A 21786-nucleotide genomic window follows, 5' to 3' on the forward strand; every position below is an offset into this window, starting at 1 on the left:
AATAATCAAACTGTGGAACGCTCGAGGGCTTGGTCGGAAAAACACAAAACAATCTGGCAGAGGACAAGCGCAAGTGAGGGAACCTAAGTAGACAGGGACTAATTAGGGAATGGGCAACAGGTGAGATGGGCATGAAGACCAGGTGAAGGTAATGAGGGACTAACGAGGTGATCAGAGGCAGGTGAGGGGAGTTGGACTGACGAGATGGGAAGCAGGATCTGGAATGACGTGATAGTTAGAGTCAGGATGAAAACAACTAATAACTAGAATGGGCACTCGGTAGAGCGCATACCTTCGCATATCACAAGATTGGGCATTGAATTATGAACATGTTGGCATTAGTTGCATGCCAATTGGATAAAAATTGACCGTGCTATGGTAAAAAGAAGATTTTGACCTTTCCATGACCTTGACCTTGACCTTTGACTCAATTGATCCCCAAATCTAATCAAATGGTCCCCGGATAATAAGCAATCATCCCACCAAATTTCACACGATTCAAGAAGATTTTTACCTTTTCATGACCTTGACCTTGACCTTTGACCCGATTGATGCCAAAATCTAATCAAATGGTCCCCGGATAATAACCAATCATCCCACCAAATTTCATGCGATTCGGTTTAAAACTTTTTTTGTTATGCGAATAACACGCATACAAATAAATAAATAAACTAGAACGGGCACTCGGTAGAGCGCATACCTTCGCATATCACAAGATTGGGCATTGAATTATGAACATTTTGGCATTAGTTGCATGCCAATTGGACAAAAATGTATCGTGCTATGGTAAAAAAAAGATTTTGACCTTTCCATGACCTTGACCTTGACCTTTGACCCGATTGATCCCAAAATCTAATCATATGGTCCCCGGATAATAACCAATCATCCCACCAAATTCCATGTGATTCAAGAAGATTTGACCTGTTCATGACCTTTGACCTTTGACCTTTGACCCGATCGATCCCAAAATCTAATCAACTGGTCCCCGGATAATAAACAATCATCCCACCAAATTGCATGCGATTCGGTTCAATACTTTTTGAGTTTTGCGAATAACACGCATACAAATAAATAAATACACGGCGATCAAACATAACCTTCCGGCATTTTCAATGCGAAGGTAATAAAAGGTGTGGAGCTAAACTGTTACAGAACGGCAAAAGACACGTTTGTTGTTCTTGCTCACCGGGTCTGACCCTCACCGTGAAAACGTGGTGACTTTGATTTATGGTATTTACAATGTGAACCAGTGCTACACTGAGCCTCAGCCAAGCCTCAGGTGTGTGATTAATTGGGTATAATAAATGACAGAAAAGTGACGGAAATATTAGCTTTGTGTGATCCTTAAGCCATAAAAACACGAAACTGTAAAACCTGTTGCTTTATGCTAATCTTTAAAACAGTACACTGGAAACTTTTGACACAATTATTTTACATTCACTCACTTTTAGATTGGAAAAGCCAGCATGAGCTTTGCTAATCCCTCCCCGTCTTTCTCTGTCTCTCACACACCGACACACACACAACAGCAGTCAAGCTTTTCCGTGTTCAGGTCCTGGACTCGTCTCTCCGTACTTCCTCTTCTGGCTCCGAGCTGTATCATCTTTCCGAAGCTGCATTTATCCTCCGGGGACGCACACTTCCTTTGAGCAGCAGCTTATAAATAGCGTTTCAACTCTGTTCCCCCGAAAATCTGTTTTCACTGTACAGGCAAAACATAGCTTCAATCTGCTGTTGTTTGGTTTCACCTCGCGATATCTATTTCAAAGCAGAACGCTTCTCTAGAGTATCAGCCAAGGTTAGAGTTGTGTTTGATTTTCTCCCAGGGTATAATCTTAGTCAGCTAAAATATGTAATTCAATGAAACAACCTTCCTCAGAACTGAGCTGCAGCTCCAGAACAAATTTCCCATAACAGGTTACAGTAACCAGCTGGACCGCAGGGTTTATTGTCTGGGAAAAGACATTCATTCAAACTGTTGATGTGGGAATGTCATGGCGACGGTTTCGCCAGCTTGTAATTACTCCACCATACGAAGACCGACGTCAAACAAAACACGGTGCGTTTGTCACTCAGCGGACTTCAGACATGAGGTTTCATCATCTCCGCTTATTGCTTGAATGATAGCATTGCTCACACCGACTCGAAAATATTTACATTTTCGTGCGAGGAGAAGTCGGGTCAAGTTTAAAAAATGACAGCCCTGATCGATTGTCCATAATGTTTAACTCCTCTCACCATGTGAAGCACTTCTAAATCACTGTTCTTTTATTGTCCTCACAGGAAACCATATTAAATTCGAATATGTTCTTGTTTTCCTCTTTCTGTCTTTCAAAAGAAACTGTTGCTCTAAATCTTGTTTGTGAGTTGAAATTCCAATGCAGAAACTGTGTGGAAGTAATGTTTCCCACTAAAGCCCAACCCGAGCAGATGGACCAAGTTCAGGAGCTCCTTCGTGTATATATTTACTCGTACGATCTTCAAAGAGAGAAGTGACACAGTGCTTTATCTGTGCAGGCAGGGACTTTTCTGACTAATGTCCGATGAATGCCAGCCACGGTGAGAGTGGGTGTCAATAATAGACCCATCTGTCCACACAATAGGCCGCTTGTTTGGGTCAAGTTCCCCCTTTTTATCCTGAACGTGTGTTTGGCACAAAGGTGGAGTCAGATTTTCCCATCGGAGCTACAAGAAAAAGGCATGCTCTTCTTATGTTTACATACATATGTTAAATTGCTTGTGTGCAGTATATGAAGAGGTCTTTATTTCATTTATTTATAGCATCAGTTTCAGTCATTTAAATAACTGCATGGATTACATATCTGCCTTTCTACTTTTATTGTTAGAATAAATGCAGAATATTTACTTGAATATTGTAACCGTTTACTAGAAATGCAAAACAGGCATGTATCACTTGATGTTTTGTCGAGCTGTATTCAAATGGTTTTCTTCAGTATATCACAATGTTGGTGCTTGTGGTAAAACTGCTGTCAACTGTTAACCACCCTCTGCTGTCTCTGTACAGGTGCTGATGAAGAGTACATCTACATGAACAAAGTCATTGTTACTGGTAAGGACAAAGGCTGTATAGCCGTGAGTTTCAAAATGTCTCACACCTGTCAGGTGTGAGACTAAACATCTCGAAGCAATACAATCCTGTTCATTCTCATGTATTTTAGTTATTAATTTTACATTTACCATCATCAACAAACAGTTATCATCATAAAACAGTGACTTTCTCTGATGCTTTACAATACATTCATCTTAATATTCTGCATAATATTATCTATAAATGATCATAACCTTCTAATGTATTGTACTGTAAACATAGACTTTCTTGATGTACATGTGCATTACAACTCTACAATTGCCATTACAACTGTGTACAGATATAAATGGTGCAGACATGTTGCAACTTGTAAAAACCTGCAGGTCAAAATAAAAATTGGTCTCATACTTTGTCCAAGACACTGACGTCTGCTATTCAGCAACATATTTACGTTGTCACTGTGATGATAGACAGTTATTACAAAGTCATTTTTATAGGGTCAAGGCCATATTTCCTAATCAGTCACATCCTCAACAGAAACATTACGCGCTGTACTTTTTTTTTACATCTTGAAGTTGACCAAGTCGCTCAAACACCAGTGCATACTTGTTATTTCATCGCATCTTGTACTCCTTAATTTGATGCGATTCAAGCGAATAGCAGATATGAGAACAAGCTACCACGAGCAGCAACCCCCCCTCAGCCGCCCTGCGCTCCCCATTTCCTGTCTGTTTCTGCGCAGCTCCTCGCCATCTGAAACTGACCTGTTTTGTTTGGACAGTGTTAAAGAATGTGGTTTCAGTGCGCACTAGACTAACTGTAACACACATATTTTCAGCAGCGACGCTAGCAAAGCCACAAGTTTTCTTTCACGGAGACTGATGGAAAGTGGGGGCCGAGATATCTATGTATACTCATTGAGTACTCATTGATCTTGAGGTAAACCGGAACCGTCTCTTGCAGTTGAAGTGCAAGATAAAGACGTCACAGTAAAACGTGTTTCGATCAAAAAAGACGTAAATGGAAAACGTGCTTGTGCTGAGCAACAAAGCCACAAACTCAACAGGTCTAAACCTTTTTGGTTTTTGCTATCTAACGCTGTCCACAAATCTATATTGAAGTAGAAATAAGGTAAAAAGGTCAGAGGAGAGAGGAAGTAACGATAGTACATATATATGTACATACAGTACATACATACATGTACATACATACATATAAGTATATATATATATATATATATATATATATATATACACTACCGTTCAAAAGTTTGGGGTCATCCAGACAATTTTGTGTCTTCCATGAAAACTCACTTTCATTTATCAAATGAATTGAAAATTGAATAGAACATATAGTCAAGACATTGACAAGGTTAGAAATAATGATTAATATTTGAAGTATTAATTTTGTTCTTCAAACTTCAAGCTCAAAGGAAGGCCAGTTGTATAGCTTATATCACCAGCATAACTGTTTTCAGCTGTGCTAACATAATTGCACAAGGGTTTTCTAATCAGATATTAGTCTTCTAAGGCGATTAGCAAACACAATGTACCATTAGAACACTGGAGTGATAGTTGATGGAAATGGGCCTCTATACACCTATGGAGATATTTCATTAGAAACCAGACGTTTCCACCTAGAATAGTCATTTACCACATTAACAATGTAGAGAGTGTATTTTTGATTAATGTTATCTTTATTGAAAAAACTGTGCTTTTCTTTGAAAAATAAAGACATTTCTAAGTGACCCCAAACTTTTGAACGGTAGTGTACATGTACATACATACACATATACACACATACATATAAGTATATATCTATATATATATTCATATATACATTCATACGTACATATTCATGCATACATATATATGCACACACATAAGTACATAAATACATACATGTACATTAGGGCTGCAACTAACGATTATTTTGATAATCGATTAATGTGTTGATTATTTTTTTCAATTAATCGATTGATCAGATAAAAAATAAACTGTAGTTTTCTTTAATTTTCTCTAATTGAGAACCACAAGTAGACGCTGTTCATAATTCTTTAACATCGTATGCAATCTTGTACTGTGGTGTGTGAGTTGCACCGTCGGATTGTTGCGACCATACAAGCTCCACCTTGATTTGGGTTACGAGGTTACTGTAATTTCATAATGATGGGTTCTACCCGTGAGGGTTAGTCTTAGACGGAAGTGATCATCTGGACATTTGAAAATAGTGTTGAATAAATTGTATTATTTAGCTCATATAAATGTTCTATCTTTGACCCAGATGACAGATCAGATGCCCTGGTCAATGGAAAAGCAGCAAAGTATGTCCCGGTTCCACAGAAGAGCCTCCCCAACCTCCCGCCCCCCAGAGCAGTAAGTGACCTCCAGTTTGTTTGCACCGGAATTAATTAACATGTGAAACGATTTGATTTTGTTTATCCTCTGCCACTGTGGTGGGAATGGTAATAGAATAATTGACCCCAGTCAGAATACTTAGCTCAACAAAGTACGTGGGAAAGTTCCCTGTAAATTGTGATTTTCAATGGCGTGCACTTTGAAGGTCATTGACAGTTTTTTGGTCTTCTGTTACAGTCAGAACATTACTTTCACGAAGCATCGTGAGTATTACAAACAAAAAGGAATCGATATCACATGTTGCCAGAGAATTTAATTGGTTTTTAATACACTAAAACAAATGCAGTCTGTGTTCATACAAGCCGAAAACATTTCCCACAGCCCTCGGTCACAAGCTCAAGGCTATGTGAAATGTATTCTCCCACAGAAACAGGTATTTAATCAGCCACGGGCCAGCAAACCAGAGGAAGTTAGTATCCAAGAGTGTGTGAGAGAGCTGTGCTGCGTTTTATGTCGACTGGGAGGCCGGCGGCTCCCGTATTGGCCCAGTGTGACTGAAGGAAAAACGTTGAGAATGAGAGGTTTAGGACATCCCGTCAGAGCCTTTGAACTTTGCACACACACATGGGCACACGCACAGTGGCCTCCTCTAATATAAGTAGCAGCTGTTGCTAATCAGAGGAAATGCATAGGGTCAGCACGTGTGCGCATGTCTGTAAGCGCATGTGAAAGTGAATGCATCGAAACGGAGAATATTTCAGTCGCGATGCAATCGGAATCGTTTCGTGTCGGTGTCATTTTTTGTTATTCATAGACTCGTGTGCCAGCTCAGAAACCGTAACGTCTTTCACTGCGATGTATTCTAATATACACTACCGTTCAAAAGTTTAGGGTCATCCAGACAATTTCGTGTCTTCCATGAAAACTCACTTTTATTTCTCAAATGAATTGAAAATTGAATAGAAAATATAGTCAAGACATTGACAAGGTTAGAAATAATGATTAATATTTGAAGTATTAATTTTGTTCTTCAAACTTCAAGCTCAAAGGAAGGCCAGTTGTATAGCTTATATCACCAGCATAACTGTTTTCAGCTGTGCTAACATAATTGCACAAGGGTTTTCTAATCAGATATTAGTCTTCTAAGGCGATTAGTAAACACAATGTACCATTAGAACACTGGAGTGATAGTTGATGGAAATGGGCCTCTATACACCTCTGGAGATATTTCATTAGAAACCAGACGTTTCCACCTAGAATAGTCATTTACCACATTAACAATGTATAGAGTGTATTTTTGCTTAATGTTATCTTTATTGAAAAAAACAGTGCTTTTCTTTGAAAAATAAAGACATTTCTAAGTGACCCCAAACTTTTGAACGGTCGTGTATCTGTGGCGTCTGCTCCGGAAACAAACAAACACGGTCTTGTGCGTTGTACATAACTCCATTGTATTCCTCAAAACACAAAAACATTGCTTTTTAGCAGTAATATCACATTTCCATCAGAGCTTCTAATAATCCCTCAGATTTGTCCGGCAAAGGCGTTTTTCCTTCCTTCCCTTCCGCAGCCAGCCGTGGTCCGACTGGCCCCGTCTTGGGCAGCCTGAGTAAACACGTGACCAGCGAACCGCTCTTTGGAAACCCCTTCATCTGCCTGCGGGGCCTCCATCTATCCCCAGTGATGGCGTATTCAAGAGTTAGCATGTGTTTCACCGTGAACACGGAGTCCCCCTTTACCCTCGCAGAGAACAGCGCCCCTTTGCTGTTGATGTAGTCCCCCGGCATGGCCGTCCACTGGCCTGTCGTGATGTTGTAGCAGTCCATCCGACAGCGCAGGAAGTCGTCGGAAGGCCCGTTGCGCATGACGTACAAATTGTCTCTGTGGGCCACCATACAGTGACCGTAGCTTTGACTTTTGACCATGGTGGTCGCGAGTTTCCACTCGTCTTTCGCTGGGATGTATTCGTAGATATCGGTGGTGTCTGGGGGTTTCCAGAAGCAAACGAACATCCGCCGTCTGGCAACAGCGCACGCTGCCGACGCCACGGGTCTTGGCGCGTGTTGTATAAAGGTCCACTCTCCTTTCTCAACGTTGTAACTCTCTGCCGTGGAAGTCGTCCGTTTTTGGACTTCGCCTCCGACGGCGTAGAGTCGGCCCTCGTGTCCCAGCAGGGTAAAGTCGTGGCGTAGTTGCTGGGGACCTGGAAGAGTCGTCCAAGCTCCTGAGTCAGGGTTGTAGCAAAAGCTGCTGTCGACTGTGCCCTTACCGTAGCCGTAAACTCCCCCTACGATATACAATCGATTGTCAAGCACTGCCACTCCAGCCATGGCGGTGCTACACAGAGTCGGGAGGTGCGTCAGATGCTTCCAGTCTCCCTCTTTGTCATCAAGATAGCAAATGACCCTGCAGGAGTCCTGCAGCACTTCCATCGAAGGAGAGTGTGTGCCTATCGCAATGTAAGTAGCGGGAGACAACGATTGAGAATATCGAAGAAGGTCATCAGATATCGAACTCTCGGCTGCGTCCTTCAAATCCTCAAAAGCGTCACAAAGGAAAAGGGCGGCGTTGTGAAAGAGCGCGTGCACCCCGAAGTCGGAGGCCGCGCGGTACAGCAAGAGGCAGTTGTCCGAGTCGACGATGTCACAGAGATGCCGCACCAGACACTCCACCTGCAGGAATGCGGCGCACTCCACCGCTTCGACGAGCTCATCCGGGTCGCCGATGGAGGGCGCCTCGCCCCTGCAGACGGCGAGGGCGACGAGGAAACCCCGCGCTCGCACTCCTCCCTTCAGGTAGAGCTCGTCCCGGCGGCTTTCCGTCATCCCGGAGTGAAAGAGGGCACAGAAGTAGCTGCTGTGCCTTTCCAGCGAAGCCCGCTGCACGGAGAACCAGCTCTCCTCCACCCTCACTCTCACCCAGCCCGCCCGGTGCTCGCCGGCCTCCAGATCGAGGCTCGCATTCTCTGCATTCATATCCTGGTTGACGACCAGGTCTTCGGGCACTTCCATCGCCTCTTGAAACACGGGTCGGTTGTCTTCATAAAACAGGCTCTCGAGGGGCAATGTGGCACGCGTCTCGAGGCTGTGTCTCCATTTCTTTCCCGAGAACTAGAGGCTGTATACAGGTTTGTGAGGCTTCCATTGCGTCCTGTCTGTAAGGTCTGGAAATAGAGCCGTGCTATAGATAGCAGCTGTGCCACTTGCACGCGTCAGGCAGGGGAAGGAAAACTGTTGACATGCACCCGGAGTGGTCATGTCGCTGCCGGCAACTGGTGATTATCATCACCGCAATATAATTGGCGAACATGAGTATTTTCTGATCGCTGTGTATTTATTTATTTATTTGTATGTGTGTGTGTGTGTTTGTGTGTTATTCGCATAACTCAAAAAGTATTAAACCGAATCGCATGGAATTTGGTGGGATGATTGGTTATTATCCGGAGGCCATTTGATTCGATTTTGGGATAGATCGGGTCAGAGGTCAAGGTCAAGGTCATGAAAAGGTACCAAAAAAGTGGCTGCGGCGAAGGTATGCGCTCTACCGAGTGCCTGTTCTAGTTTAAGATGATGTTATCTGCCAGCACTGCCCCTTTAAATACTGTTTATTAACTGTTTCAGTTTTTAAACTGTTTTTTTCTTTATTTCTAGTCATATTTTCTTTTTTTTAATAAACATCCGGAGAAAATTGGGAGGTTTAGAGGAGGTTGAAGTGTTGAAAATAATGGGAAGAAAACACATAAGAGAGCACATAGGTGCAACATGTATGTCAAGTCATTTCTTTTCTGCTTTCTGGATTTGTTGTTTTCCCAGCTTCCTTTGTCCTGCTTTAAATATTATTAGAATAGTTTCCCTCTTATAGAAGTGGTTAAAATGAAACGGATACTATGATACAAGTAGTGGAGAGACAGCAAAGGCCCAGAGAGTTCTCCTGAATCTGACTTTCCAAAGCAGATTATTTTGATCACTATCTTCTCCTCTGCTCCCAGCTCCCAGCAAGCTCTCTGATTCAAAGTGTGTGTGTGTGCGTGTGTGTGTGTGTATGTCTGTGTGTGTGTGTGTGTCGGATTCTTGGCATGAGAACCAGGGATTTTCCATGTTCCTCTAACTCTTCGTTTTTTTGGGTTCTTTTTCCCACTCTTTACTCAAAGCCCCTCCACCACACCCCGATTCCTCCTCCACCGCCGCCTCCTCTCCTTACTTTGTTATTTATGCTCTGACTCCTCGATCCATTCCTTCGCCACAATGTTTCTGTGGTGTGTGTGCGCGCGTTTGTGCGCGAGAAGTGAAAGGAAGGGGTTAAAGTGACTATTGGAGAGTTGGAGTGATTGCAAAGTCTTTGGGGACAACAATAAATACACTCACAGAAACACACCTGGCGTGTTTAATATCAGCCCAGCTGGTCGGAGGAATGGATCACCGAATACTCTTTTGATTTTTTTGAGAGAAAAAGAAAGAAGATGGCGATAAGGGTGGGTGGGCGGTCGAGGGGGGGGGGGTTGTGGTGGGTGGGGGGCTGCTGGTGCTCTGGAATGCCTGGCTCTTTGTTTTAATTAATAACAGATGCCTGAACTGCTGTTTTTTCACCGAGGAGCAGTATACACTGTCAGTGCTGTCGCGCGTTTGCACTAATACTTTACAGTCTTTTTCTCAGAGGAATTTCTTTTTATGATGCACTTTGTGGCTGTTTCTCTTTCTGTGTTTACTTCCATAATTGTGATACTGGCCTAACTCCACTCTCAGCTGTGAGTCGTGGCATCGTCCGTCTTAGTCGTCAGTCTTATTTACAGTATTCACGGGGTTCAGTTGTGTAGGCTTCTTTGTTTTGTGGTGCTAAAACAGTCTATATATGCATCCCATTGAGATGCTTGGATATCAATACAGTAGTTGGAGCCAAAGAAGTGAACATGGAGACATGGCAGATATTCTGGCTTATTAAAGGTAAACCAGAATGCTCCAAACTAAGGCTTTGATACCGGCACACCTAAACTAATGCAGCCTTCATCAGTGTTATTAGTGACACCGATGCTCTAACCCCGGGAAATAAGTTTCATTTCATGTTTGCTTGGCATTGCATCATTCTAAAGAGAGAAAACTGTAACTCATATTGCATTCTGATATTTGCCGATACTTGCATTTGTGAACAATCTTCAACAGCTCTGTAACGAATAACTGATGTTCCTCATTAAACCGCAGCGATGACATCGCCGTCCCGCTCGTTTCTTTGGACACGTTCCTCCACGCTGTGGCAAGCGGATTAATCGCACGAGCAAATTGTCGTCACTGCGACTGAATGAGCAGCGTGACGCCAGTTATTATGACATCTCTCTGCATCTGCTATAAATTACTGGAAATGACATCAGAAATGATGACTTTGTGGTTTTTACACAAACAGATGTGTTTTTCAGCATTGTGTTGATCTGTAAATCTAATGAAGCAGGACTTCTATTACCACTGTACGGCCACAGGTTGGTAACCAACATGCACAATATATTACCATACATGCCTCTTTCCTCTTTTATTGGATTATTATTTCATGTATAGAGAGTAAGACTAAAGCTACACACTAAACTTTAGTTGATTTCATAATTTTCAATGGAATTGCTTTGGCTATTGAAGTGAAGCAAGCTGCTTGGACCATCTGATATCCACCCTTAATTAAAAACTGATATGAAACTTTGATCTTATTAGATGCTTTGAGATGTTCTTCAACTCCTCTGCTTTACGGGTTACATTTCATATTTCTGTGATCTTGTGGAGCATGTGACAGCCTTCAGGGGAAATACAGAAACATGAAGGAATACAGACAGCGTGTTCATATCAGTGGAGGGAGGAAACATTAGACATAGGTATGACATCGCTTGTTGTCATTCAACTCGTAGAGTATCACAGAGTTTTACTAGAGAAAAACTTTTTTAAAGTATATTCAGCAACATCAGACTTCTGCTTCATGAATATAGGAGCTGCGTCCTCAGGTGACTTTTCCTTCATGTTTATAACGGAATAGATGAAATAATTTTACATAATAATCTGTAAGAGGGGGGGGGGGGTACCTGAACAAGTATCCTCCCTGTATGGGTCTCCTTCATCAATCTATATGCGTCATAATATTATCTTTATACAGGAAGGAATGCACAGCTTTCATCTTCACTGGCAGCCGTGGATTCTTTCTGATCTTAGTTCTAGTATGCACCAAGACAACACATGCATATCTCCCATCTTCTGCCTGGCACCATGGATATGATAGCTTGAGAGTTGTGGTCAAAAGTTGAGGAGATAAAACAAGGAATTCCAACTGGAGGAAAGTTTCTGTTTCAACATACTGTTTGAGTTTGAGTCAGAAAGTGAGCGTTCAATGAGATCCTCAAGCTTTAAACAAAATTGCAAACTAAGAATAACATTGTGGGAAAGTTGGTGTAAAGAAAAGAAAAAAGAGATTGTTTTGTAATTTGCTGCCGAGGAGCCATTGGGCCCAATTTCACGAAGAGAAATGAATCTGTGTTCGTCTTCCAAATAACTGTGACTGTATTCCTGTAACGTTGTTTTTACTGGAACCGAATTTGCAGCATTTTTACATTTTTAACAAATCAGATTATATTAAACCAAATGAATTCAAACATGCAGTTTAACATTTTACACAAGGGGTGTATTCAAATACATTCTCCAGGATTCACAACTTAATAACAGCTAAATTAGAAAAAAATGATGACGGAGGTTATTTTTGGATGGTGTAGCTGACGATTAGTGAAGTCACGGACAGACTCTCGATGAACTGAGACTCGCTCAGGAGAGGGCGGTGCTTTCCAGCGTGTGGGGAGCGGCAGACGGACCGTCTTTACCACACAGGAGATGACAAGAGAGACAGAAGTGAAGCCAGACTGATGATTGATGTCAGGACAGCCACAGGGCACACACACACACACACACATTCAAATACATGCCATCCCTCTCTTTTCCACACACACACACACACACACACACACGCACTTCCCCGAAGGCAAGCATGTTTCTCCTTGGTGCACAGGGTCAGACGAGGATTGGTTACATGAGGAATTCCCTGCCTTGCTCCTGAAGTGACGGCTTGATGAGCCACATGTTCGGCCTGGGGGAAGAACACGTTGATGATGTGCATGCCTCTCGTTGAACATATTTAGATGGAGGCTGTTTAGTCGTAGGCCATATCACTGGAATGAAACGTGTATTACATGTAGTATTTCCCCACCCCTCTCCTCCGTCAGGGTGTGATTGGTCGGGAGCCGTTCCCTCTACCTGCCGTCCCTGCTCCAGCCTGTACAGACAACTCAGAGAGTTACTACGAGGAGGCTCAGCCCTACGAGGAGACGTTCAATGGTAAGATATATATATATATATATGGTTATCATCATGTTACCTGTTATCTCTTGAGTTGTTTCTTACATTCCTTCTTCTATTCCCCATACCTGATCCACAGGAAAGCAATTTAAAATAATCCACAGGCCCAGATTAAGGATTGTCAGATTTAATCCTACTGCAAAGGATACTCATCATGTAATACAGGTAGCGCACCGGTAAAGTTTAAAATCCCTTCTTGAAAAATGAGATGCCACTGATGCATATTGAAGCTGTATCAACACAAACGACACACAAGTCAGGCCACTCATCTGCTTTCCTGTTCTTTGGAAAACATAAACCTCTGAGGGGTTAACCATCATGGAAATAGCCTGACACAATAGTGACACTCGCTTACGTGCAAAAATGTCAGTTGTTTCTGCGGTTTCATGCACTCGAAGTCGTACATCAAGATGCAAACACAAGCTAGTTATCGTGCATCGAGGCACCACGACGACGTTCTCTAAGAAGCTCTGGCGTGCTGGGACGGTGCGGTCTGTGGTCAATAAGGGAATTGCACTCAGTGACACAAATGGCAACTTTCTGTGCTCAAAGGCTCACGGTACTTGAATATCATGACAGCGAAGCCGTGGAGTCGTGGATCGGCCCGACGGAGCATGTTGTTGTTGTTCAGACTCATTTTGCCATCGATGTCGTGAGCAGTTCACGATACTTTCAATTGTTGGGAAGTAGGACTGCCACAAATCACAAGGTCAGATGTTCACCACATGATTATTGTGTATCATGCCATCAATGATTGGGGGAGATGGACTACGCTTAATATACAAGTGTAGGGAAGTGGAGAGAGTCTGGAGACATAATTATGTCTTTATTTATATATATATAAAAAGATTTAAGAGGTGCTGGATTATTTACATAATATTATCATATGTGAATTAGAGTGTTCATTTTTGAACAATATTTTTGGAAATACTGGTATATTTCTACACCCCTAATGACAAGTTTTGATATGTTATGAAATACATTTATTTGTTACAAATAATAAGGTTCATTCGGCCTAAAGTTTTCCTTTTCTTGCATTTATTTATTTTCTGGCAGTATTTTCTCGACAAGTATTTTGAAAGGCATTTTTCCTTTGGATATTTTTCCCAATCTGGCTTTCCCCTCTTCCTCCTCCTCCTCCTCCTCCTCCTCCCTGTTTCCTTTGATGTGGTGTAGATCTGGACTGTTTTGGCCTCCTCTCAGGGCCCTGGATGCGAGTGCACAGCTCTGACAGTGTGGTCTATGCTGTTATCAACAGGGGTAGCTACCTCTCTATCCCCGGATGCTCTGGCATGGGCTCGGGCCAATAAGCATGCCCTCAGTCCTCATTGTCCAGCATGACCAGCGTCTTGCATGTGGACAGACAACTTCCTGCCAAGACTTGTGACAAAAGTCATTCATCAATCCCATCTCATCGATTTACTCATTTCGTTGTTTTCCTTTTCATCATATCTGTTTCCTGTCATCCCCTTTCATCGGTACATTCAGTACAGCTCATTCCCAGCCTGGCTGTTGCAAGGAAATCCTCTTCCACTGAAGGTCAACAAGACCAAGAAGTCAGGCATTGACTTATCATGTGGTCCCTCAGGTTCATTTAACAGTGTAACATGTCTTGTTGTTGTTGTTGTTGCCACTCATGCCTTCCTGCCACACACACTCACACACACACACTCACACACACTGCCTCTTTGTTTGAGTTTCTTATCACTTCTCTGATGTCTGTTCCTTAGATGATGGGGATGCCGTGAGCAGTTCATACGAGTCCTACGATGAAGAGGAAGTGACCAGAGAAAAGTCATCGTCGGCGCAGCACCAGTGGCCGTCAGCGGAGGCGTCCATCGAGCTCATGAAGGACGCTCGTATCTGTGCCTTCCTGTGGAGGAAGAAGTGGCTGGGTCAGTGGGCCAAACAGCTATGTGTCATCAAAGACCATCGCCTGCTGGTGGGTACAAGATTGTGTCAACATCTGAATTAAAGCACGGTCAATTGTTATCCAATTGGCATGCAACTAATGCCAAAATGTTCATAATTCAATGCCCAATCTTGTGATATGCGAAGGTATGCGCTCTACCGAGTGCCCGTTCTAGTTTTAAATATATATTCAAATATTTTGGAAAACACCCTAGTTTGTGTCCTTTTCTAGAGCGAGATAGCCGTGCGTGAAAGGAACAAACTGTCGTATAAACCTTTCGGCCGGTGGCTGCAGTCGTACGATCCTAATGTTCGGCGTGATCTCGACCCCTCAGTGCTACAAGAGCTCCAAGGAGCAGACACCGCTGCTGGATGTGAGTCTGCTGGGCTGCAGCGTGGTCTACAAGGAGAAGCAGCTGAGGAAGAAAGAGCACAAGCTGAAGGTCATCCCGGTGGGAGGGGAGGCCATCGTGCTGGGCCTCCAGAGCAGGGAGCAGACGGAGCTATGGCTGAGGGTGAGACTCGAAAAGCTGTGGGGCAGTTGTTCACAACCGTATGTTTGACTTATTTTGTATTAATAACGAAGACATCTATTTGAAATAATCTGAATATGTTGAGACGAATCAACGTTTTGTTCATTAGGTGATTCAGGAGATCAGTCCCAGGCCGGCTGAAAACTGTGACTCGCAACAACACTGTGCGTCCGACTCGCCGAGGCTCATCTGTTCAAAGGTAAGCTCACGTTGAACAAATGTGCGTCAGAGTATACCTGTTCCACCATCATCGGACAACCTCTGGAATACTTCTCTGGTGCTTTTGATTGGCTCTAACCAAGGTCACTTTCTTTTTTTTGTCATAAATTGACAACAATGTGGATCTGAACTTTTTCAGGGAGAACTGAGTGAGAGATACTCAGTGGCCTCAGAGAGCGGCAACAGCACCGACAGCCATGCTGAGACTCCCGAAAACAAAGATGGTGAGACCTCGCGCTTCTTTGTTTCGATGCAATCGGTCCGAAATATGGGTGTAAACTCACGGTGCGGCCGCGGGTATATGTGATGGCGAAGAAACGGTTTGAGAGAATCACGCCGAGAATTCTTTTCTCCTCCACAGTGAAGAAAAAATATGGTGCAGGGTTGAAGTTCAGCAACCTCATGAACATCGGCAAGAAAAAACTCTCCTCGTTGGAGAGTCCAGAGAAATGTGTGGACACCTCAGGTGAGCAGAGATCTACTGGACCAGATTAATAAATCCCAAAGCATGGCTATGGCTGCGGTTCCTATCCTTTTTTTTATTTATTTTTTATGTGTTTATTTTATTTTATTTTTTCCCTTCAAGGAAGAATAAGTTACAAATACAATAAACATAAGAAACACGCTACCAGACAATAATAAAATAAAAATACAAATAATGATAAAAATTAAATAAATTATATATAATGACACTCAATACTGGATCAGTTCCTATCCTTTGATCCTTTGACACGGTTACTGTCTGTTCCGCAGTCCGGTGAAGGTCTCTATGTCTAGTTATTTCATATGAGACTAAACATGTCAATGTTTTCCCATATGTAGCCTTCTGATTAAAACAATAGCCATAATGATACACTCTTATAACAAAATACTGGCGCTCAGCACTCAGCATTCAATCTGTAAAATGGGCCTCAGAGCCATGAATGAAAAACAGAGATAACTCGATCATTTCAGTCACCGAGATAGTGTGCTGGCTGTGACCGAAGCAACGTTGTTCTCTTTCCTCTGTCAGGCTACCTCAACGTGTTGGTGAACAGCCAATGGCGGACCTGCTGGTGCCTTATAAAGAACGGACAGCTCTGGTTTTACCAGGACAAGGGCAAGAACAAATTAAGCCAGCCAGCTGTGACCCTGGGGGGCTGCAGCGTCCTGCCCGACCCCAGCCCCGAGCACCTGTACTCCTTCAGGATCAACATGGAGGGCACACAGCTGGCAACCCTCGAGGTAGACAGCCGCAGTGCTTTCTGACGCTCTGCTGATGTTTTGGGATTTAGATCTGAATATATTGTTTGACGCCGTTAAACCAGAGTCAAGGCAAGGAGTCACCCACTGAGAGTTTCCTGTATCTCTGTCACTGTTCCGGTTTTTTTAGGAGACGAGCAGAGTTGATTTATTTTTTATTTTTTTATTTTTATTTTTTTTAATTATAAGACAAAATACAATACATAGACATAACACCTAGAGGACGACGAAACGATGAGGACGACAAAACAATTGACATAACATCATAAAGTCAGAGGATTGTGAAAGAAGAAAAAAAGAAACAAAGAAAAAATAATAATAATAAAGAGAAAGAAAGAAAGACACATGTGTACATGTGTGTGTGCGTGTGCGAGTTTAAAAATAAAAAAAAATACATATATTATTTTATTTTTTATTTAAAGAAACAAAAAATGCATTGATGATGGCAGATGTTTATGGACCTGTGTATGGACCTGAGTTGATTAACTCCGAACATAAACAAAGATTATTTCTTATAAAAATAATAAAAACCTCTCCGTTTTCATCCACCCAAACGGCGTGTAATGCGTCATCTTTGTTGTAAAGCCTCGTTGGTTTAACACGCCGGCGTAAATCCATGTGTGTGTCAGATGAGAAATAACCTCAAATCTCACGTATCTGGAGAGAAAACAAAGGTCAGCATCTTTGAAAGAGAGAAAAGGAGTCCAGCTCCTTCTAGGAAACACTAACAGGTCGTCAATTGGAAATCACGTTCCGCTTTATCCAACAGAGACTGTATAATATATGTAAGCACGCCAGGGTGGTCTGCGTGTGTGTGTGTGTGTGAAGGGTGTGGATGTACTGGGATTTGGGGGACTAATGTTCCACCCTTTTCCATCAGGTTTCCAGTACCACCCTGCTACAGCGCATATTTGGCCATAAGCCGTGGAATCTGATGTTTAGTCTTGAGGGCTCTGAAACATTTTCGGTTCTTCGTTCCAGTATTTACCAAAACAAAGCAACAGACAAAACAAACCCCATCAAGGTTATCACCTGTTTTAATTAGGGAGCTATGCGTTGCCTCTTACAGTTCCAGTTATAGCTCTGCTGGTTGAATCCACCTCCGAAATAATAATGTTGGAAATACATAGCGACAGATGGCACGCAACATCCACCATGAGCTGGTTTCAAAACTCCTGTTGTTGCAAGTGCACAGTGTGTCCTGAACGCGCTCTCGCCCCTCCTCCCTCAGGCTAAGACCTCAGTAGACATGGGCCATTGGCTGGGCCTCTTGCTGTCGCAGACGGGGAGCAAGACGGACCCCGAGGAGCTCGCGTACGACTACGTCAACGCCGAGAGGATCTCCAGCATCGTCAACGCCGCCAAGACTTCCTTATCGTGAGAGCCTCCCTTCTGGACCCTTTGAGGCGCAGGCATGCTTTGGCACAGCGGCACTTATCTGTGTTTGTGTGTGCCTCTGCAGCTTGATGCAGAGGAGGTATTCAGAGCCAAACGCCTACATCGACAGTCCACCCTCCATCACTCACAACTCTGATGAGCTGTATGATGATGTGGCGTCGATAGCTGATCCAGAGGTACGTCACCTGGAACCAGACAATATTCTTCCAATATCAATACGCTGCTGTTTAATTGTGCAGTTTATATAGAACGATAAGGACTACAGGACTGTCTCAGAAAATTAGAATATTGTGATAAAGTTCTTTATTTTCTGTAATGCAATTAAAAAAACAAAAATGTCATGCATTCTGGATTCATTACAAATCAACTGAAATATTGCAAGCCTTTTATTCTTTTAATATTGCTGATTATGGCTTACAGCTTAAGAAAACTCAAATATCCTATCTCTAAATATTAGAATATCATGAAAAAGTATACTAGTAGGGTATTAAACAAATCACTTGAATCGTCTAATTAACTCGAAACACCTGGAAACACATTTTCAAATGTTTGATTTTGTTTTGCTGTTATAAATCTTTTTTTTTACTTGGTCTGAGGAAATATTCAAATTTTATGAGATAGGATTTTAGAGTTTTCTTAAGCTGTAAGCCATAATCAGCAATATTAAAAGAATAAAAGGCTTGCAATATTTCAGTTGATTTGTAATGAATCCAGAATGCATGACATTTTTGTTTTTTTTAATTGCATTACAGAAAATAAAGAACTTTATCACAATATTCTAATTTTCTGAGACAGTCCTGTATATAGGCTGGCAGGTGACGAGCAGGTGAACATGTCGGGTAACAGGAGCTCTAAACAACAACAACGCAACATAAACCCACAGAGACAGAAGAGAACTAGAACGGGCACTCGGTAGAGCGCATAGCCTCGCATATCACAAGATTAGGCATTGAATTATGAACATTTTGGCATTAGTTGCATGCCAATTGGATAACAATTTACCGCGCTATGGTAAAAAGAAGATTTCGATCGATCCCAAAATCTAATCAAATGGTCCCCGGATAATAACCAATCATCCCACTGAATTTCATGCGATTCAGTTTAATACTTTTTGAGTTATGCGAGTAACACGCATACAAATAAATAAATAAATACACGGCCATCAAAACATAACCTTCCGCATTTTCAATGCGAAGGCAATAATCAGTTAAATCATCTGGGGTGGTGTTTGTTGTTTGCAGCTTTCTGCCCTGCATTGTTTTCTAATCCATTTTCAATTTCTGTTTCATCTCGCCACGTTCCGCCTCGTCGCTCTTCTTCCGGCTCCTTTGCACGATGCAGGATGCTGAAGAGAGCGGCCTGCCAGACGGCGAGGACAACAATCCTCAGGAACGTAATGAAACATGCGCACAGGACACCGAGGACTCGGCGGGGACGGAACAGGACGCTGACAACCGGGTCTACCTGGACCTCATCCCCGTACGCTCCTTCCTCCATACGGCCGGGGGGAGCAAAGCCCCCGCCAGAGAAACTCCGAGCCATTCCCCAGTAGAAGAGGAGAAGGACCCGTCTTCTCAAATGAAAGAGGTCGGTAATAGGGACTCGCATGCTGTATTTAGAACAAATAGCCGTTACATTATACTTGCATTACACTTATATCTTATATTTTGTGCTTTAAAATCTATATTTTATGCCTAAATGTCCAGGTCATTTCAACTAACCGTACTGAGGCAACACCGCCCGTGTCAAATGGAACAAGTTCAACCTGCGTGACCAGCAAACCAGAACACGAGAAACCCCCGACTCCCACTCAAAACCAACCGGTCAAGACCTTGTCCCAAAGCCAGGAGACCCCCAAGAGGATCAGTGCGGGAATCCCACAGGCCTTCAGCCCCGCCGGGGTCCAGATCAATAAAGGTCCCACGGTTTCTGCTGTGCTCCCAAGCAGTCCTCACCCCCTGCGGCCCAAAGCACACACCATGGGTGAGGACCAAAACACTTCATCTTTATCACGATCACCACCTTCACGCACACGTGTTCGCTTCCCTTTCTCTGTAATCGTACACAACCACAGAGCCCTCTAGTGAAACTCTGCATCCTCTGCACTCAAATGCGCAGCTTCACAGTGGAACGCAGATTCATATTCCAGTGCAACCAGATTTACTTTCTTTTAATAATGAATGCATCTTTTTCTTTCTCTTTGCATTCTTGTATGTCATGATAAATACTGGATGTTGTTTTCCTTGCTTAAAACATTTTCATAACTTCAACCATTAATTCCCAGGGTGTCCCGGTGTCGTCGAGGTGAAACTAGGCAAGAACCGCACGGAGGCGGACGTGCGGCGCTACATCGATGAGCGCGACTGTCTGGAGAGAGAGAGGGAGGAGGTGAGGAGCAGTCTGGCGAACCTGAAGAAGGAGAGGAGGGAGAGCAAAGAGGAGCTCGGCGCCTGCCAAGGTACGTCTGTTCTCGTCACCGGAGGTCCCCGGCGGTCTGTGTGACTGACGGCTGTCCGTCGTCCTCAGACCCCAAGCGGCAGGCCTCGTTGGAAGCCTGTTTGAAGCACAAGGAGGAGGCGTGTCGGGACGCGGAGCGTCGCAGGGTCGAGGTGGAGCTACGGCTGATGGAGGTGAAGGGAAGTCTGAAGAAGGTGGAGTCGGGGCCTTTCACGCTGGGAACCACACTGGACAGCAGCCTCCAGGACACGCCAACGGTCAGTGGAAAGGTCATCGGGGTCAGGAAGTGGATCATGAGACGATCACAGTCAGAGCTGTTTGTTTCACTCTCTCACGACTCCTCTGCCCTTTTTACCCTCAGCCAAAAGCAGCAACCCTGCCTGCTGCCCAGACATCTTCATCATCGTCATTATCATCATCATCATCGCAACCTTACAACAGCAACGTCGGTGCAGACCCAGTCAACTCTGCCTCTGCGCTGAAGAGCAGACCCGCCTCCATCATGGCCACCAAAGGCAAAGTGCTGCAGAAAGCTATGGTGAGTCTAAAAAGCACCGACACGCTTCAGTGGAACAAGACACGTCAGCTACACACACACACACACACACACACACACACACACATGTCTATTACATCAGGTACAATTATTATTCTATCTACTTTATGCTGGCAGAATACTTAAATACCTTTTTTTTTTGTATGAACAGGAGTGGGAGAAGAAATCCTCCTCCTAGAGGAGAAACTTGGATGCCCTTTGACCTCTCAAATCCACAAATGTTTCTTGGCAACAGGAACCGTCGCGTTCCCAGAGCGGACACGACGTTCTCCCTCAGCCTCATCGCGTCCTTGCCAAGACGATAAAAGGCCAATCAGAGAGATGCTCAAGCCGCCGTGTCCAACAGCTCTGGATAATCCTAGTTTCAATGACTCTTCATGTTGTTTTTCTCTATCTGCTTGAGGGAGAACATCCATGCGGGAGCATTCTGACCAGTCTAACAATTGATCTTGTGATCTTGATGACAGAAAGACACCCCTCAACTAAATTGTGTACACTCTAGATTGTAGCTTGGTTCATATATGCTGGTAGCCAAGATGTAAATATATTGACACCGTTATTCAGCCTCATTTGGTTGTATTGCTAGCTAAACATGCACTTTTTATTCAAATAAAAATGTACTGACAACAATGCTGGCTTGAAGTGTGTCTCTTCTCACTGATGATGTAACAAAGAGCGCATGAACGGGAGTGAT

At 43.3% G+C, this 21786-nt stretch overlaps 2 protein-coding genes across 2 annotated transcripts in view; one reads left to right on the forward strand and one right to left on the reverse strand.

The window, feature by feature from the left end:
* afap1l2 (actin filament associated protein 1-like 2) overlaps positions 1-21722 on the forward strand; it is a 34270-nt gene extending 12548 nt beyond the window's left edge. The window contains exons 3-20 of the mRNA XM_056430233.1: positions 3026-3070; positions 5333-5424; positions 12644-12755; positions 13953-14036; positions 14507-14718; positions 15023-15202; positions 15330-15419; positions 15579-15663; positions 15801-15905; positions 16452-16663; positions 17913-18058; positions 18144-18255; positions 19421-19666; positions 19786-20062; positions 20364-20537; positions 20606-20793; positions 20898-21074; positions 21244-21722. Of these exons, the coding sequence (XP_056286208.1) occupies positions 3026-3070; positions 5333-5424; positions 12644-12755; positions 13953-14036; positions 14507-14718; positions 15023-15202; positions 15330-15419; positions 15579-15663; positions 15801-15905; positions 16452-16663; positions 17913-18058; positions 18144-18255; positions 19421-19666; positions 19786-20062; positions 20364-20537; positions 20606-20793; positions 20898-21074; positions 21244-21270 (2564 nt within the window). The 3' untranslated portion in view covers positions 21271-21722. The remainder of the gene's footprint in view (positions 1-3025; positions 3071-5332; positions 5425-12643; positions 12756-13952; positions 14037-14506; positions 14719-15022; positions 15203-15329; positions 15420-15578; positions 15664-15800; positions 15906-16451; positions 16664-17912; positions 18059-18143; positions 18256-19420; positions 19667-19785; positions 20063-20363; positions 20538-20605; positions 20794-20897; positions 21075-21243) is intronic.
* Positions 6616-8534, reverse strand: LOC130203817 (kelch repeat and BTB domain-containing protein 13). Its single transcript, XM_056430236.1, has one exon. The coding sequence runs from the start codon at positions 8415-8417 to the stop codon at positions 6900-6902; it is 1518 nt and encodes a 505-aa protein (XP_056286211.1). The 5' UTR covers positions 8418-8534; the 3' UTR covers positions 6616-6899.
* Positions 21723-21786: the final 64 nt, after the last annotated feature.

Source organism: Pseudoliparis swirei, chromosome 13 (assembly GCF_029220125.1).
Source record: "Pseudoliparis swirei isolate HS2019 ecotype Mariana Trench chromosome 13, NWPU_hadal_v1, whole genome shotgun sequence".
Taxonomy (NCBI): Eukaryota; Metazoa; Chordata; class Actinopteri; order Perciformes; family Liparidae; genus Pseudoliparis; species Pseudoliparis swirei.